The sequence below is a fragment of the Corvus moneduloides genome, chromosome 12, assembly GCF_009650955.1.
Source record: "Corvus moneduloides isolate bCorMon1 chromosome 12, bCorMon1.pri, whole genome shotgun sequence".
NCBI classification, from domain to species: domain Eukaryota; kingdom Metazoa; phylum Chordata; class Aves; order Passeriformes; family Corvidae; genus Corvus; species Corvus moneduloides.
The window spans coordinates 19,918,302-19,937,258 of NC_045487.1; the positions used below are offsets into that span (position 1 = coordinate 19,918,302).

At 43.8% G+C, this 18,957-nt stretch overlaps 1 protein-coding gene across 1 annotated transcript in view; it reads left to right on the top strand.

The window, feature by feature from the left end:
• The first annotated feature begins 1,142 nt into the window (after positions 1-1,142).
• Positions 1,143-18,957, top strand: part of LOC116449773 (transcription initiation factor TFIID subunit 4-like) — a 147,718-nt gene continuing 129,903 nt past the window's right edge. The window contains exons 1-2 of the mRNA XM_032121596.1: positions 1,143-2,206; positions 5,896-6,068. Of these exons, the coding sequence (XP_031977487.1) occupies positions 1,183-2,206; positions 5,896-6,068 (1,197 nt within the window). The 5' untranslated portion in view covers positions 1,143-1,182. The remainder of the gene's footprint in view (positions 2,207-5,895; positions 6,069-18,957) is intronic.

An 18,957-nucleotide genomic window follows, 5' to 3' on the forward strand; every position in this document is an offset into this window, starting at 1 on the left:
CATCCCAGTTTGCAGACACTCATGCTATTGTAGGCCAGTAGAGACAGATCTGGAATCCCAGCTGCTGCCTGCTGCTGGGGTCACAAATCCATGGTTATCCCTTGCGTGTTATTCATAGGGGAAAATGTTTTTATTGGAAGGTCCTACTGAAGACATTGTCCTGTCATTAGTTTAAAAAAAAAAAAATTATTTAGGACCACTGTCTTTCTCTTAAAAGTTACTTCAGAACGTGTAAGGAAGTATTGATGGGAAAAGGGCCCACAGGAGCGCCATGACAAAAGTGTTAGCAACAAAATTAATTACCTTAAATTTCCCGCGAGGATGCTACGGGAACACAGCATGCCAGAACAGCTGCTCTGGTGATGCAAAGAGCCTTATTTTTGTTTTCCAAATCTTCTGCCAACAGCGTCCCCGTTAGGAAATTGTATTACTGCAGCCATTCTGGTCTGCGTGGAGCAGGAGCTTTGGACACCGGTAAAACTGCAAAGCAGAGCAGTGCAAACGTGAGCTGTGCGTGCCTTGGGGTTTGGGACAGCTCCGTCCGCTGCACATCCCGCGGCGGGGCCGGTGCGGGGCAGCCGAGGCGGTTCGCTCGCTTCTCCCGGCGGGGCGGGGCGGGGCGGGGCGGGACGCGCCAGCCGCCACCGCCTCCCCGGGGGCAGGGAGACTGCTCCACAGCCCGCATCCCTGCGGCACCTGCTGCCGGGCCCCTGAGGAACTCGGGGGTCAGGGAGGCTGCTCCAAACCCGCATCCATCCCTACGGCACCTCCCTGCACACGCGGCCGCCCCGCGGCTTCCCGAGTGGCATCGCCGCCCTCCCCTTGGGCGGCCGCACCTGCCGATCGCCGCGCTCCCGCCGGGACGCTGGAGCGGTCCCGGTCCCGGCTCGGGGCGCGCTCCCGCCGGGACGCTCGGGCGGTCCCGGTCCCGGTCCCGGCTCGGGGCGCGCTCCCGCCGGGACGCTCGGGCGGTCCCGGTCCCGGCTCGGGGCGCGCTCCCGCCGGGACGCTGGAGCTGTCCCGGTCCCGGTCCCGGCTCGGGGCGCGCTCCCGCCGGGACGCTCGGGCGGTCCCGGTCCCGCCCCGGGGCGGGGCGGAGGCAGCGGCCCCTCCCATGGTGCCCTGCGCGCGGCAGAGCCCCGCGCCTGCGCACAGCGCCGCCGGCTCCCAGCTCAGCGCAAGATGGCGGCGGGCGCGTCGGACCCACTAGAGGAGATGCTGCTCTTCTCCGAGGAGGTGGACGAGAAGGCGCTCAGCGACCTGGTGGGATCCCTGGAATCGCAGCTGGCCGGCGGCCGCGGCCCCGCCGAGCCGCCCCCGCCCAGGACCTCCGCCCCGTCCCAGCAGCCGCAGCAGGGGAGCCTGGCGGGGGGCAGCAGCCCCGGCCGGCAGCAACACGGCCGCCCCGCGCCCCCTCCCGCGCCCGGGGCAGGGGAGGTGGCGGGGCGCCCCGGCAGCGCGGGGAGCCGAGCCCCCGCCCAGGGGCCTCTCCCGTCCCCGTCTCCCCCGGCGGCGGCGGCAGCGGCGGCGGGGAGGGGAGCGAGTGTAAACAGTAGTAGTGTGCAGCAATCACATGGAGCGGCTCCCGGCGGCGGCAGCCCCGCCGCGCCCGCCCCGCCGCAGCCCGCCGCCCCTGCCCAGCCTGTCAACAACCATGTGGCCGCTGCAGCTGCCGCCGCGCGGGACGCGGGGAGCCCTGGCCCCGGCCCCAGCCCGCCCGCCGCCGACAGCGCGCCCGGGGCCGCGGGGGGCGGCGGGACCCTGGCGGGGGGCGGCGGAGCGGCGGGAGCGGCCGAGGGCGCCGCCGCTGCCCCCGCGCCGCGCCCCGGCGAGGCGGCGCCCGACGGGGAGGGCGCGGGGGCCCGGGCGGCCGCGGTGCCGCCCGTCAGCGGGCACGGCGGGGCCGCCGCCGCGCAGCCCCAGCCCGCGGCCGGCGCGCTGCCCGCGGTCACCGCGCTCGGCGCCTCCGCCAGCCCCGCGCCCGCACCGCCGGCCCCGGGCTCGGCCCCGCCGGCCCCCGCGGCCCCCGCCGCGCCCAAGCCCGCGGTCACGGCCAAGGCGGGCGCTGCCCTGCCCGCCGCCCCCCAGGCCGTGTCGCCGCGGCCGGCGCTGGGCGCTGTCCCCCGGATCGTGGCCCCGCAGCTGATCGTGCGGCCGCCGCCGCAGACCACCATCCAGCTGCCCCCCGGCTTCACCATCCCGCCCGGTAAGTGGTGCGCAGCGCTCCCGGCATCGCCGCTCGCCCTAACGTTCTTCTCTTGGCCGAGGGCTTTCCTTTCCTCCAAAGCCGTCATGTCCCCACTGCTCGATGTGCTGGAAACCAAAGAAGAGGCACCTGTCTGAGGGCACCGGCTGACGAACAGGCTGCCGCTAATTAGGGTGTAACTGGTATGGCTAATGCAGAGTAATTGCAGCAGTTGTTGGGTGAGTTACTGGTTTTGTCCTGGGGAGAGCGGCAGTCACGGTGAGTTACTCTGTGATGGTGTAGTTGGACACCGGATAAAAAGCTGGAGTGGTAGCTAAGAATAACTTTATATGTGTTTTGAAGGTCTTTAGTTTCTGCTTTACACTTGGTGTTCCTGAAAAGTTTTTCTGCTTGAAAGAATGTCTTCTGCTGTGAACCAGGTGGCAAATGTGTGTAATCTAAAATTTATAATTTCAGTAATTGTGATAATGTCGTTGTTATGTGAGGGTAGTCTTCACGTGACCAGATTTTCTTTCCAACTGTGAAGCAACTGTTATGTCCTCTTTGTACCCCTCTAGGTTCCTTAACTTTAATTACTAAAAATTTAAGTTCAGCAAAGTTGCTAGCTAACCAAACGACTCAGGATTCCTACTCTTAACCTGTGTATTGTTTCATCTGAAGGGTACTGTGGTCCCCTGCTTAGATTTTCATGTTGCAAAAACGTGGGTATCTTCATATCTTCTTGATTTAGGAGTTAATTTTAAGCTAATTCCTTTTCTCCTGTTAATACCAATGGCATGTTAAGATGTGGACCTAGTGATGTAGTCTGAAATAACTTAGTTCTTCCAACTTATTTCTTAGAATATTTGATATTTATTACCTAAGTAGCGCAGTAATGTGATGGTGTAGAAGCTTGCTTCTAAGTGGGCTTTTAGAAGTTGTGTATTTAGTCCCAGTTTATGGAAAATCCTCCCGAGTCTGATGCTCCAAACATACAAATCTTGGTGGTTTCATGAAGACCCAACTAACTTGAAACAGATAAGTTGCTGTTCAGATTGCTTTGGTGCCTTTAGCCTTTGACTCCCTTTGTTAATCTGTTGAAGATTACTATATGCAGATGCTAGTGTGCACTGTAACTTTGCACACAGTTTCTGAAGTTCATTGTGTCGATTCTTTGATCTGTTACTTACTTTCAAACAGAAGAGGGAAAATGGAGCTTTGAAAACAGTCTGATCCAGGATTTAGAAAATGTTTTGGAAATAATACACTAGAAAGTTTTAATCAGAATTGGATTTTATTACAAGATAGTTGGAAATCCATTAAATTTGCATAAACATGAAGATAATATGTTCTAAAAGTATGTTCTAAAAGGAAGTTATTCAGAAAATACAATGTTATTTTTGAGTTTTTAACTTGGTGGATAATTTATAATTAATCTGTAACTCCCATATAACAAACTTCTCTATAAAACAGAAATTTAGTATCAGTTTTTGACAACAGGTTATTTTAGCAAGCAATAGTCATAAGTTGTTTATTTCATCTTTACGTGTCTGACAGGAAGGTAAAATTAGTGTCATCCTTTAACTGGATTCTAACTTGTATCAGCTGCTCAGTAACAGGAATTTGTAGTCCTCTGAATTGAATTAAAATACAATGTTAACACATGAGCATTTATTCATTTATAGTAGCAATTGTGTCTGCAACTTTGATTGAGACTGTGTGGCACGTGTTGCAATTAATTTTTCCTTTCCACTCAGTCTTTCTCTATTCAGAATTAGGTTTAGAAAATGGGAAGATAAATTAAGACCACACCAGTGAATCTGTATACTGCAAATAGAACATGCATTTTTTTAATGTGTGGTAGGCATTATCCTATGAAGATTTTTATATAAGGTTCATAGTATAATCAGAGAAGTGATAACCCGTTTGGCCAGTTGGCATATTGGGGTGTCCAGATGGTTTAGGAATGGCATGTACCAAATATATCATCTGCTTGTAGGATTTTCTGCAAATATAAACTGTGAAGCATAGTGCTTGAATGCCTAATGGATCTTAAAAGTTACTTTTTAGATCAGTTTTTAATGAGTTTCTTTCAACTTTTTAATTTTCAAATTACTCTTGGCTTTGAAAGAGAGTTATTATTATGGCTTTTGGATGTGGTTCTTCCTGTAGCTCTGTATGCCTGTTACCTTAAACCTTGATTTCCACAAATCTTTAGTTTATAGTGGCAGAAATTTGCCTTCTGTTTGTGTTTATAGGAGGAAAGGTTGGCTGGGAGCACCCAGCTCTGTGAGTGAGGGCTTTTATGTGTGCTGCAGTTCTCTCATGTGTTCGTCCCACAATTGGGATTTGTTTTTCCATGTCAGACTGAAAGAAAGACTTTCTTACTGTAGGGTTCTGAGATTTGTTATAATAGTGTTTGAATTTCTTTATCCTCAGGGTATGTTGCAAACTGCATCCCTTTAGGAAGGTGTTGGGTTTTTTCCTCTGGGAAGTTAACAATTAGAATTGGATGTAAGCTTTTACCTTTAGAATTGGATATAAGATTTTACCTTCTTCATTTTCCTTTGAAAAGCTAAAAAAGTATATGAAGCAATTTGCACATAGAGATAAGCTGCAGAAACAGTGTCTACTGACTCTGTTATCAGCAACATAAAATGACTTCATAGGTTTTTAGTTTTTGGTTCTCTAGTAGTTGCAGACAAAATGTTTTTCTGTTTATTTGACCTGTTGTGTCCTATCTAGGTTAAATTATTAAAATGTATTCTGGAATAACTTGGAAATTCTTTTAAAATAATCTGTCTGGAGAACTGCTTCTTGGTTGTGAGTGAGCTATAGGAAGAACATTACATGCTTTGCAGAGACCTTGAATAAGTGTGAAACTCCAGGATCCATGGACCAACTTAGCCATTGTCTCCCCTTTTCTGACCTGCTGACTACAAAACTTAGGGCACTGCTTGATGGCAATGGCTCTGTTGTGTAGAAGGCCTCTATTTGTGAGGTGTTTTACAAGAAAATAATCTGAAAAAATTATCATTTACTTCCAGAAAATGCTAGAAAACACTTGCCAATTTTCTGAAATTGCTGCACTGTATCATTGTGTACTGAGGAGTTGTGTTGGTTCTCTGAGGCTGACAGTGTTTGTTGTTGATGTTTAAACCACAGGTAGTGCCTCCCAAAGTGGTACCAAATAGATTAATCTGTTAATGCTCGACGTTAAGTAAATCTCAACTATTGTATGCTCAGAAGTGTGTCTGGCCTAATATTTGCGTGTACTCATAAGCTGTTGTTTAGTAAAGCTCTTGGGTCATTGTCCCTGGTATGCATGTACTGAATTCTGTTCCCAGCAGCTGCATTGTCCTTAGAGTTTACTTTTAATGAGTATTTGTTTCTAATTTTGTTCTCCTGACCCTGACTAGACCGCTAGAAGTCACTGTCCCCCAAACACTCAAGTGGCTGCTTTTTTCATCCCTGCTTGCCATAAACTGCAGTTATTTAAATTCCAAACTGAATTGGGTCTGCTAGTGGGGGCTCCTTTTCTTCTTTGAAATAAAATTTCGTGTTACACGAGAATCAAAAAAGACACAGTATAGAGAATAATGTACAGTGCTATACATTAATTTTACTCTGAATTCTGTGGTTAGATAGTTCTTTATATGTTATTCTTGCTGTTATTTACTGTGTAGTGACTGTTCCCTTGCCCTCACTAGGGATGGTCCTGGTGCGCACGGATGCTGGACAGCTCGTGATGGTGCCCCAGCAGGCTCTGGCACAGGCTCAGATGCAGGCTCAAGTGCAGACACAGGGACAGGGTCCTGCCAGCCTGTCACCCAGGCTTTCTGTGCCCACAACTGGCCCTGTTTTTCGCCTGTCAACAGCTCAGGTATGTCCGGCTTGATTCCACTTCGGTGCATTATGTCTTACACATTATAACCTCATATGTTTCTGCAACTGTGCTTTCCTCCCCTTTTTGTTGTGAAAACAGGAAGTACTTAAATGTAGTTTATTTTATGAGGCCTAGGATTTTTTTTTTTTTTATTTAAGGAAAAAGTCTGCCTTAGTCTCTTAAGACTGTGTTCAGACTGAGAGATGATTGGAGGCTACAAAGCTCAGTCTTAGTCTGGACTGTGTATCACTCGTTTAATAAGTGCCCCTTGCTGCTCTGAATCAGAAGCACTGTTATATCCCAGGACAGCTAATTTCACTGAACGTTAGAAAAGAGAAAGCCAATCACATTCTATCCAAGGATTTGCAATAATTTTAAAATAATTTTTTAAGTAGACTTTATTCAAAAAAAGATTTGTTTCTTCTAATTTGCCTCTGGGTGTGATCTGTCTACACTGAAAGTTTTGTCTGTTGTGAGTACTTTTCCCTTTTTCTAGGGATTGACAGGATAGAGTGCTTTCCTCTCCCAAACTCATCAGTGGAGTGTGTTGATTTCAACTTGGAGCTGATTTATTTTCTAGGGTGAATGTCGGGGTGGGGGGGGTTGCCTTTTTTTTTTTTTTTTTTTTTTTTTTTTTTTCAGATTTCTTTGATGGCTGCATTGGTTTAAAAGTTTGTAGAGAGGCAGTTTAACTTTGGGCCGTTTAGGACTAGAACTGAGCTATTTTACTAAAATGTGCAGGCAAATATCTTTGGATGTTAGTGCAGGGCTGCTGTGCCATAGTAGTGACAGGCAGAGTTTAAGGTAGTTTTGCCTAAGGTCTCTGTTTGCAGAAGTGATAAGTAATTCTGTGTGGAAAGATGAAAAAGGTGCCTTTACAACTTTTTAGTTGTTGTAGAAGTTGCTTGAAATAGTTCCAACATGGTATTTCCCAATATTTAACATTTGATTACTGTCCCATTATATGCTTTATGTATTGCATCATATTTATAGTCTAAAAGATTTTTAAGTTTAATTCAAAACTGAAAACAATAAAAGGAAGCTGGAATAAATTTGCAGAATTGAAAATAGTAACATGAGGCAATCTACAAACCAGGGAGTAGCCTACTAGAGTGTAAGTTTTAGAAGTGAGTGTCACTAGGAAGACTGTGGGTCACTGGAATGTATCTCAGGAAAGACATAAATGAGAGCCTGGAAACACTTGGAAAAACTTTATGCTCTCAAAAAAGATATAAGTGCAGTATTGGATGAAATTTGTTAAAGACCTCTTTGCAGAAAAGGCAGCCATATAGTGTTTAAATTTGTGGTGTCTGGAAGAGTAAGACTCGTAGAAACCTTCAAAGAGAAATGTATTCCAGGAAGAATAAACACAGAGATAAGCTTCTGTTCATTTACAGATTTTTTTTTTTTTTTCACTAGTTTGATGACAACAAAATTGCAGCCAATTCCTGAATTTGTACATCTGAATTTGGTTGTTGAGGACTTTCTTTGTGAATAAGTACAGTCACTTCTTTAGTGGTTACTACCAGCTCACGTTCTAGCAATGGCTCCTGAGACACGTGCGTAAATGTAAAACAGAAGGTGTATGGTGGGACTGTACCAAGAATGGAATCTAAGTCTGTTAATTTTAGCTGGGTTTCTTCCATACTGTTAGTTTTTTATGTGGCCAGCATACTGAATTAAAATTCAATGTGGAAGCATTCATAACAGATATTAACAAATTGTTTGTAATTTGAAGACTTCTGAGGAATAACCTTTACTGCACATGGAACCTTAGGAAGTGTGCGTAAATGTAGACCCCCTGCTTGGCTCTGGCTTCAGTCTGGGGTTTGGATCCCAAAGTCAGCCTTAAGATGTGTGCACAGCAAGTGTAGATCACGTTGATCTCAGGCAGCTGTTTTTTGCTTGTATGAAGCAGGTAATGTTGCAGAAGGGGTATAATCCTACTTGATGGATTTATGTAAAAATAAACCCGTGAGGATACTGCGTGTTCAGGTGTTCATAGAGTCAGCTGAAATCTGGAGGAGTTCAGGTATTAGAAAGTTGTAATTGCTTTTGTACAGGGTTCTGCCCAGGTAAATACCCCACTGCATTGTAGAGATTTCTTTACACTACCTGGTGCTAACATGCTGATTCAGAATAGAGGAAGCCAGCAAGGCCTTAAGAATGGTAAATATCTTGCAAGATGCAAAAGTTTGATTATTTTAGTGTAGGGGGATTAGAATCATGATATTGTAGCTTGTCAGGATTCATCTCTTTTGAAAATCTTAGTGGTAGCTGCCCAAACTGTGCTGCATAATTTCTGTGTTTGTTGTAATTAACAGGGTTAAGAAATAATTAATATTGCCCTTGGGAAATTTACATTGAACTTCCCTGACTCTGCATTTGATCTGCAGAGTCTTCTTTCATTGTGACATGCTTATGTTTTATATATGTTTGACCTTAGTGTGTTCCTTAAAAATTATGGTTGACAGCCTTTTAAAACAAGACTGTAAAGATTTAAATTCTAAAGGTTTATATAATCAGAACTAGACATGAGACTTTTGTTTGATTAGGTGGGTGATTTATAACCAGAGACTGTTAATTGCTTTTCCAGATGAAATGTTCAGTGATAAATATTATGCTAAGGTTTTAGAAATGTCAGTTGTTTGAGTAGTCATTATAGTTAGTCAATTCAGGGATCAATTTCTAAAATAAAGGAAATTGTGTGTACTGAAAAATAATTTTTTCAGAGAGTTTTTAATTGAGCTTTTTTCTTTCAGGAGCTCTTTCTGGTGGTCAGAAAACTGAATTCAGTGAATTAAAATTTCCAGAAGTTTAATATGAATCAAAATTAACGTCCTAGGTTTTTATGTATATAGAGTATGAATATTCTAGAGTCATGGTGTCCACTGTGACTGAAACACAGGAAAATTCTGGTGCCGTAAGCTTAAGACAGAATATGAACATTAAGCCCGAGTCCTGCAGAGCGTTATGTGAGATGGATGAACATGGCAGGCTATGGAGTTTTAACCTTTTTCTGTGATGTTATCAAGATGGTTGGTATTTTACTGTGCAGAGCTCAACTTTATTACTCTACCTTTATTCAGTTATTTTAAGATAGCTTTATTTGGATTAAAAGGCAGGGTGCTTTAAATGTGTAGAGCTTAGCATTGTAGTTTAGTCACTGAGTTTGTGCTTTAACCTACTTTTACCTATGTAGAAAGTCAGAACAAGTGGAAATTTGCAGTCTGCCTTAAGGATTCTAGGAAATAATATCTTATGAGGAATGTGTCAGAAGAAGACATGGCTTTCATGCTTTGTGGGTATTACGGTTGCTGTTCTCCAGATTGTCCTAATTTTTAGCCTGTGTCAGGTGTCAAAAGTTACTCATCTAAGTGATTGTTTTCAGGGTTCATTTGTATGTACACTTTAAATAATTATTGTGATGAGAAAGTCTGTTGTGAGCAATACAGCTAGGTGTAAAACACAGGGTATTAAATAACATGCCAAAGAAATTGCAAAAGCTGGCAGTTACTTTTGGCAACTCGTTAAGAAATGTTGAAAGTGCTAACTGGAGAACATAAAACGGATTTTGAATTACTTTTTTTAAAACTAGAAGGAGGAGTGTCTGAAAAACTACCAAGTGTTCATCTAAATTTGAAAGCTCTTTGGTTCTCTCTCCTTGTAAGCTGTGTAATTTCTCCACTCTCAAAAAAGGAGGGGAAAACAAGGCAATGTTACAAATGTTCTGAAATAAAATCAGCTTGATCGATATATACAGAGCTGTTCGGATTCTAAACCACTTCTGCAGCCTGGGTACTACAGCAAGATTTTTCTTTCCATACCCGGGGCCATCATTTGCTAGATCTTCTCCATGATGTTGTGGAGGAAAATGAACCAGGTTTCTCCTGAAAATTCCTCTGGCTTCAGCAGCTAGGCCGATATCCAGGACAGTATGTGAGGAAGGAGCCACTTCCCCTGAGAACAATGGAAGCTGCTGAGATACAGGAAAGTGTAGTGTGTTTCCCCTGAGGAATTTGTGTAAGGCTTAAGTAAAGGCTTTCCTTACAGACAGTGGCTCTATCCTTACGTATTCTGTTGTTGAAGGCTCAGAAGTCAAGTATCTGTATACAGTAGTATTGACCCTTGTAGGGAATTGATGAGCCACCTCTCTTCCCTCCCCAAGTTTAAAAAAAGATGTGTTTGGATTGGAGTGCAAAACGCAAGAGTTCAGAAAGATTAAGATCCGTAACTTCCTGTTGATCCTACGTTGCTGTCTCCTGTGGGTGTGCTGTGAATTCTGGTCCTTCCATGATGAATGCTTCAGCTGGGCAGTCAAGGCACACAGTTGATTTGCACAGCAGACTTAAATCTGATGTTTCTCACTCTTTGATTGCTTGAATTTGCTATTTAAGTTACTTGACTTCTGCTGTTTGTAGTACCTTTGTCTCGTTTTTTTACAGCTGTCAGGAGTAGAGGCAGCTGTACAGCTTTGGGTGCACTTTTGTGTTAGGCTCGTGGGAGAAGAGAGGCAAATCCATTTTGAAAGGAAGACTTGGGTTCTTCTTGACTCTTAGGTGGGGTAATCTTCGATTAGACATTTAGTTGTGCTCCTCTCAATTGCTGCTGTGTAAAGCGTGAATGAAATCTGATTGTCTCCATTCTTAGTGGGATTCTGGAAAACTGGCAAATGGGGATAAGCACGTACCTTGTAGGGAGGGTCTGAGCTGGGATCAGCTTAAGGCTGAGCTCAAAGGTGCTGGGGCATGGACGTGTGTCCCAGGAGGGTGGACAGTATCTGCAGCACAGTCACCACAGAGGAGCAGTGAAACACATTCAGTCAAAAGAATCAGAACCTGAATGTAACAACAGTACAGAGAGCAGTGATTGAGAGAAGTGCCTGTAATAGAAAGATGTATTTGATATTTTAATGATCTTTTCCATTTACAGTCTTTCTGGTTTCTTTAAAATATTCAAGAAAAACCTGAATAAGTGCAATTGCACCATGTAACAGTTTTAGTTTAGTTCAAATTATAAGATTGCCTAGGATTGTAATGGGGATGTTAATGTTTGGACTCATTGACCTTTGAGGCCTTTTCCAACCTAAATGAATCTACAATTCTGTGCTATTAACTACTCTTAGCTGCAGTTTTTCTCTGGTGTGTTGTTTTGTTTAGAGAAAAATTGCAAAATATTGAGGTATATTAAAAATACCTTTCATATCAGTGCAGCTACAAGAGGCTTGTTTTTTTTTAAATTGGTATCTCAGGGTTTGCATGGAAGTACTTGGTCTTCCCTGAGTATTATAATAATCTTTGTATACATTACAAAGTGCAAGTTTGTTGTACTGGGCCGGTGATAATGTGCTTCTTTTGGAAAACGTGATTTGGACGTTTTTGACTTAGCTGTGCATAATTTTAGTTTAACTATTTTCTCTTTGTAGTTTTAGTTTACTTTTACTTTTTGGTTCATATTAATTTTAGATGAATATTAATACATTTTCAAAGCTGCCAAAATTTTATCAGCTTTAGAATATTAGTTAAGGTATAGGATTTTTAGGAAACAAGCCATAATTTGTTGGAACTTAAATTGATCTTAGAAGAATTCTACTCTGGGTTCTTGTATTATGAGCAGCTCATACAGTGTGGGTTTGCTTGCACTATTATATTCCTCAGAGATAATAAATAAATTCAGAAGTATTTTAAAACTGGTTCTTAGATTGCATTAAATTTTTGCTTCCATATCTTATTTTGAATCTTAGACTTGTGAAATTGTGAAAAATAGGGAGGTGCTGCCATCTAGTTTTCCTTTGCTGTGTTTCTTTTGTTTATCTGTGTTTTTCATTTGTGCATTTCATGGTTTTTCATGCCTTTGATGCATTTTTTTTCACTGGCTTTCAGTATCTTAATGCCCAGGCGGGCTTACATTAATAACCAAATTGCAAAAAATAAGTTGTTTATTTCAAATTATTTTTAATTGCAATTATTTTATGTTAGTCACAAAATTAAAGTGCTGCTGTAGACTAAGAATATAAAGTGAATATCATACAGGAAAGACTAATGTTAGCCTGGCCAATAATATTTTATTTTGGAATATCTGTTGTTGGAACTTCAAAGCAGATGAAAGTATGTGTATTGGAATTTTCACGGGACTGCTGCTGAAAGTGGATTTGGCTTCAGAGTTTACCAGTGTTTTTGTTTCAAGTTTGATTCAAAATGTGTTTTCCAGTATTAAGTTTCTTTGTACATTTTTTGTGATCAGAAAAGGCAGTTATGTGTGAAGTTTGATGGCTTAGTATTTAGATATTTAGGCATATAAGTGAGTTACTTAACAGTACTTGTGCCACCAAGATAATTAGCTATCACTTGAGTTTTGTTTTCATTGTCTAAACAGTCTGGTGGTTTTTTTAAAGAAAATGACAGTTTTTTCTTGCTTTAGGCATTTTTCTAACTTCTGCTCTTTGGAATTTGAAGTTTATATCATGAGCTTTACTATTTTGTTTTCTGTGTTTCGATACTCACTTTCTGTTAAGTTTCACTTTAGCATCTGTTTTTAAAATGAAAAAAAAAAAAAGTTTTTTAATGGTATGCTGAGTGCTGCATCCCCTGCTCTGGCCATGGCTGTGTTTCTGCTGTGGAACACTCTCTGAGCAGCAGCAACAGCTCAGTCTGTGCCCTCACCGTGGTGCTGGTGGCTGATCGTTCACAAGCTGCCGTTCTTGCTAAAGCAGAGCCTTTCAGATCTGAGATTGGTCTGGTTATATACACTGTGCCTGTGTTTTCAGCATTGTTTATATTTTTGTGGCAGCTTTGGTACTTTTTTCTCATTTATTTACTATTACTGATTCTTGTTTTTCTTACTGTTTTTCACATTCTTTTTGCTTTTCTGACCAATGCTTGTTTTACACTTTGCAGAAATTTTAAGCAAATAGATAAACTTTTTTTGTTGCTAAGATGCAGTGCCATTATCAAATAAGCTGTCCCATACTATTTCTTTTGTATAAATGGTTTTTGGGCTTCTTTGCAATGTTCTGGAGAATACATTTGTGATAGTAGGGCAGGTGGGTTGGGAGGTCAGAGAGAGTAAGAAATGTGTGGTCTTTACTGTGCTTTAACCACAAAACATTTTTCCTTCTTTTCCTTCATGATGCGTGATTCTTTTCTGTATAAGCATACAATAAGTTTTCAGTACTTACAAATGATACTGTTTACATTTTTATAACATTAACACTTAGCTCTAAAACTTAGAATAACACTCAAATGTTAATAAGGCTGTAACTTTAAATGTGCAAAGATTAGGAAATGCTATAAAGGAGGTTCCTGAACACTCTCACAGTGGCTCTCATGTGCATATGCATTATGCTGCATGACCATATACTACTGTTATTTTTAATTTCTAAGGTGTGTAGGCTGAACAGTCCTAATTAATGAAGATTTATATAATACCTTTTCCTCCACTGTTCAGTGAGTTGCTTCAGGCTTACTTGCTGTGCCCTTCTGCAGTGGGAATTAATAACCAAGCAGGTTTTCTTGTGAAGCTTATCCCTGTAACAACTTTCTCAACAATGCATTTAAGGGGATTACTAGTCTCCTTTTGTAAGTAGGAAATGGAACCTAATTGTCTCTATTTTAAATATGAAATTAAAAATGCTGGTTAATTTATTGTGTTCAGTTTGACTTCATTGCTTTCAGTTGGAGCCGTGGCCACTCCTGGTCACAAACTCCACGTTGCAAGTTGGGCACTCGTAAATACATTGCATAAGAGTATGGATGACAGTGGATTATCTGTATTTGCAGGCAGCACTAAGCACTTGAGGCAGGAGTAGAATACAACTGAAGTGCCAAAATTCAGCTGGTTTTTATTTACCAGATATTTTGGATGAAACCTAGTGATTGCAGAACAACCAGCCACTTCACCAGAGCATGAGAAAGTACTTTGATAAGTATTTGCTTCAGCAATAGGGGTTTTGAACCTAGAACCCCTGGTTTATGAAGGTTTTCTCTTGAGGCCCCAAGCTCCCCTCCCTGTCCTGTGTAGTTGCTCCAAGTCCTGTCTTCCTGCCCTGTTGTCCCAAAAGGGACATTGTGCATATGAGGAACAGAGCAACATCTCCCTGCTTTGGTTCTCATGCTCCACTCAGTGATACTGTGGTGGCGGTGAAGGTTCTGCCTCTGCTGTCTGACCTGTTGGAGATTCCACTTCCAGTCATTTTCTGAAATTGTGTGCAAATGTGAAGCTTTTAAAGGGATAATACTTTGGGTCAGTTTCACTGTATTTTTACCAGGCTGAAAAAAAAAAATCAAATCTCTGATAACAAATTTCTCTGCATCTGACATTCAAGTGCCTGTTCATCTGAACCATAACCAAAGGAATTGAGAGGCAGTCAATAAATGCGTGAAGTTTCTCCATGGACTCTTCAGAAGTTTTAAGTCTCAGGAAGCAGAGTTTGCTAATGGGGAGTGTTATGATGGATTAATAGCAGTTAGGGCTACAGCCATGCTTGTAGGAAAGGTTGTATGAGTTAGTTACTCAAAGATTATGTGGTGGTTGACCCTGGCTGGACACCAGGTGCCCACCAGAGCCTCTCCATCCCTGCCCTCCTCAGCTGGATGGGGAGAGGAAATGTAAGGAAAGGCTCATGGGTCAGGATAAGGGCAGGGAGAGATCCCTCACCAGTTACTGACACAGCAAAACAAAAAATTCTGTTAACAACCAAATCAGAGTTGGATAACGAGAAATAAAAGCTAAAGCTTAAAACACCTTCTCCTCACCCCTCCTTGCTTCCTGGGCGTAACTTTACTCCCAGCTTTGTCCATCTCCTCCCCTGAGTGGTGCAGGGGGATGGGAAATGGGGGCTGTGCTCAGCTCATCCCAGGTTGTCTCTGCTGCTCCTTCCCCTCAGGGGAAGGGCTCCTCACACTCTTCCCATGCTCCAGTGTGGGGTCCTTCCCACAGGAGACAGCGAACTCCATGAGCTGCTCCAGCCTGGTCCCTTTCCATGGGTGCAGTCAGTCCTTCAGGAGCTGCTGCAGCCTGGTCCCTTTCCATGGGTGCAGTCAGTCCTTCAGGAGCTGCTGCAGCCTGGTCCCTTTCCATGGGGTGCAGTCAGTCCTTCAGGAGCTGCTCCAGCCTGGTCCCTTTCCATGGGGTGCAGTCAGTCCTTCAGGAGCTGCTGCAGCCTGGTCCCTTTCCATGGGTGCAGTCAGTCCTTCAGGAGCTGCTCCAGCCTGGTCCCTTTCCATGGGTGCAGTCAGTCCTTCAGGAGCTGCTCCAGCCTGGTCCCTTTCCATGGGTGCAGTCAGTCCTTCAGGAGCTGCTCCAGCCTGGTCCCTTTCCATGGGTGCAGTCAGTCCTTCAGGAGCTGCTCCAGCCTGGTCCCTTTCCATGGGTGCAGTCAGTCCTTCAGGAGCTGCTGCAGCCTGGTCCCTTTCCATGGGTGCAGTCAGTCCTTCAGGAGCTGCTCCAGCCTGGGTCCCTTTCCATGGGTGCAGTCAGTCCTTCAGGAGCTGCTCCAGCCTGGTCCCTTTCCATGGGTGCAGTCAGTCCTTCAGGAGCTGCTCCAGCCTGGGTCCCTTTCCATGGGTGCAGTCAGTCCTTCAGGAGCTGCTCCAGCCTGGTCCCTTTCCATGGGGTGCAGTCAGTCCTTCAGGAGCTGCTCCAGCCTGGTCCCTTTCCATGGGTGCAGTCAGTCCTTCAGGAGCTGCTCCAGCCTGGTCCCTTTCCATGGGTGCAGTCAGTCCTTCAGGAGCTGCTCCAGCCTGGGTCCCCTGTGCCAGCAAACCTGTTCCAGCTTGGGCTCCTCTCTCCACAGGGCCACAGGTGCTGCCAGGAGCTGCTGCAGCGTGGAGTTCCCGGGGTCACAGCCTCCTTCAGGCAGCCCCTGCTGCCGTGTGGGGCCCTGCAGGGGCTGCAGGGGGATCTCTGATCCATCCTGGACCCCACGGGCTGCGGGGGCACAGCTGCCTCTCCCTGGGCTGCACCCGGGCTCAGGGGAACCTCAGCTGCAGCTCCTGGAGCAGCTCCTGGCCCTCCTGCCCTGCCCTGGGGGTTTGCAGAGCTGCTCCTCTCACAAATTCCCACTGCTGTCACCCAGCTGCAATTCCTCGGGGATTTCCTCCCCCTTCCCAGATGTTCCCCAGAGCTGCTGCCACTGTCACTGCTGGGCCCAGCCTTGGCCAGGGGTGGGTCTGTCCTGGAGCCGGCTGGAATTGGCTCTGCTGGGCACAGGGGAAGCTTCTGGCAGCTTCTCACAGAAGCCACCCCACCACCAAAACCTGGCCATGACAGCCCAGTACAAGTGAGCTCCCAGATTTGACCTTTAGCTTATGCTTCTGCCAGTGTCTGTGATCCCACTTCAGTTTTCTCTTTGTTAAACAGGGCTGTTGATTGTTTGAGGCATCTCAGATGGCATCTTAGCCTGGTCTATTGTGTTTATAAGAAGTCTTCTAGATTAATGGTTAGAAATAAAACTGAATTTTATTTCAGATTTTGCAAATTTAAACCTAAAAATCTAATTAAAGTTGAGTTTTGCATAACGCTTAGTGAAGCCATGTATTGGAAGACGTAAAGACGTGTATTGTGAAAAACTTGGCCCGGCTTTTGTGTTAGTGTTTGTTCAAATGCTGTTGGGGTATTTTCTTCCTTTTGTGGTTGATAGTGGCCAAGTTTATTGACAGGAATGATGATGAAAAATGTATGGAACTAACTTGTCAGAAGTTGAGCTCTCCAGCTCTGTAGTACAGAGCCTGTACTGCTGGTACCTGGAGTGTAGGTCAGTAGGTGGTTCTATAGTACAAAATACAAGTGTATCCCAAACCTGCTCCGAAGGATTTACATACTTTGGCAGTTTAAGTTGTCTTCATTTGATAAAGCTGTGAATATGGAATGCAGTCTCTAAAATTGGTACAGTTGTGCCTTGGCAGTGACAAATAATCTTTGGCTATTTTGACTGTTTTCTCCATATTCAAGTGACTTGTTTTTTCAAAAGTAGCCTTGTGTATTCCTTGAAGTACAGAGGCAGATAGGTTGTGCACAGCAGGTGCAATGGATTCTCTCCCAAGCTTTGCCTCTCTATTCATGTGCCCAGAGCTCTGGGGAGAAGGGAAGTAAAACAGAGATGTTGTTTAGGGAGTGAATTTACAGGACACTGTAACAATTCTAATATGCTCTCACAGCCTAAGTGGAAGGAAGTCACTTGCTGCACCATGAAATTGGAGTCACTTGTGTTACCTGTGTGACTTGGGCAAGGCAGAGCAAACCTTGGGACACCCCCCCCCAGGCTGTCCCTTCTGAAATCCTCCTTTCCTCAGTAGCACTGTGCTGTGCTCCCTGTTTCTGAGCTGTGTGGACAGAGCCAGCTCAGCTCTGTGTGCAAATGCATCCCCCAGTGTCCCCATGGACATCAGTAGCAGGTTATTGACTGTTCATTCATGGTCTGAGTACAGGGCAAAAGTCTCTTCAACATTACCTTGCTGTATTTAGGGAATGTAAAAACATCTGATTTATCTAATAAAAACTAATAGTTACATTTGAAAATGTATTTCTTTCTAACTTTCCTGGTAATTTCAGAATTTAATAGCATTGTACCAAACCTCAGCATTTTTTTCTTAAGGAGCATCATAAATCCTTTCAGATTCTTCCAGTAGGAACTTGACACATTGGGTTATGGTTTTTTTTTTAATAATGTTGATAATTTTTGTTTTCTTTTTGACTTATTTCTCATGAGATCTGTTTACAAGTTTCCTTCCTTAGAAAACACAGCTTTTTGTTTCTAAATAATTTTTATCAATTCTCAAGGCATTAGTGTTGGGAATCTTTAGAGTGTCTTCTGGCAACTTGTAGCTGTCATTTGAAGATCATTTCCATGATATTTAAGAATTTCTCCAGGCTAGTTCCTTGTTATGTTTCTCATCCCCTCATTTCACACTTACCTTTTCAACCCTTCTGAGTTTTGGAACCACGTTAGTAAACTATTGCATTACTTTGTTTGCAGTTCTCTCGTGGTGAGGGATTTCTTCATATCCAGCACATTAGTAGATTTGACTGCCATTTTCTATCAAAGGCTTTTGTCACTATTGATTTTTAAAACCAAGGGTGAATTTAGCCTTCAGAGTTTGCTGCTGAGGTCTGGCACATTGGAATACATTCGTAGTTGGGTATTATAATAGTGAACACTTATATTTTAATTATGTGCAGTTTTATTTTCAAGTATGTTCCTGTGATGAATCGTGGGCATTTATTAGCTGACAAAAATTCTCTAGCTCGTAATCTCACTATGTATTTGTGGATTTCTGGCTGCAGGTCTTGCCTGGAACCAAGTAGCTGCCAGAAGTGTCCCTGGTTATCTGCTTGTTTCCTAAATCCTCACTTCTGCAAGCCTGGACTGATAAGGGGGCAGATATCACAGTCATGCTGTGTTTTTAGGCTGGAAACTGATTATAAGCAAGTGAACAAGTTACACAATACTTATATTTTAAATGCAAACACTCATCAGGTAGATATAATTTCACTCAACCAGTACTTTAAAATATTTGGTCATTTTTATAATGGAGAAAAGAGGTGTAGGGTATTTAAAGCAGAAAAAGCTTATATGGTCCTTCTTCCAAAATAGCAGACAATTCTACCTCTTCAAGATGATGCTGTTTATTGTCTCTAGGCTGTCTCAGGATGGAAGACATCCCTAGTCAAGATTTTAAAAATCTTGAGAGCTATACAAACAAACAAAAAAAGGGTTTGTTCAGATGTCAGGTAGATTTATTTGATTTGTTTTCTTTCCTCTTTTTTTTCCCCCAAGTACAGAAGATTGATATCTGGTAGATGATGTTGCTGGACTGATTTGTAAGGAATGCTTGGGGCTTTGAATGCCTGCCTGGGCTTCTGTTCCTTTTGGAGATATCTTAGAATA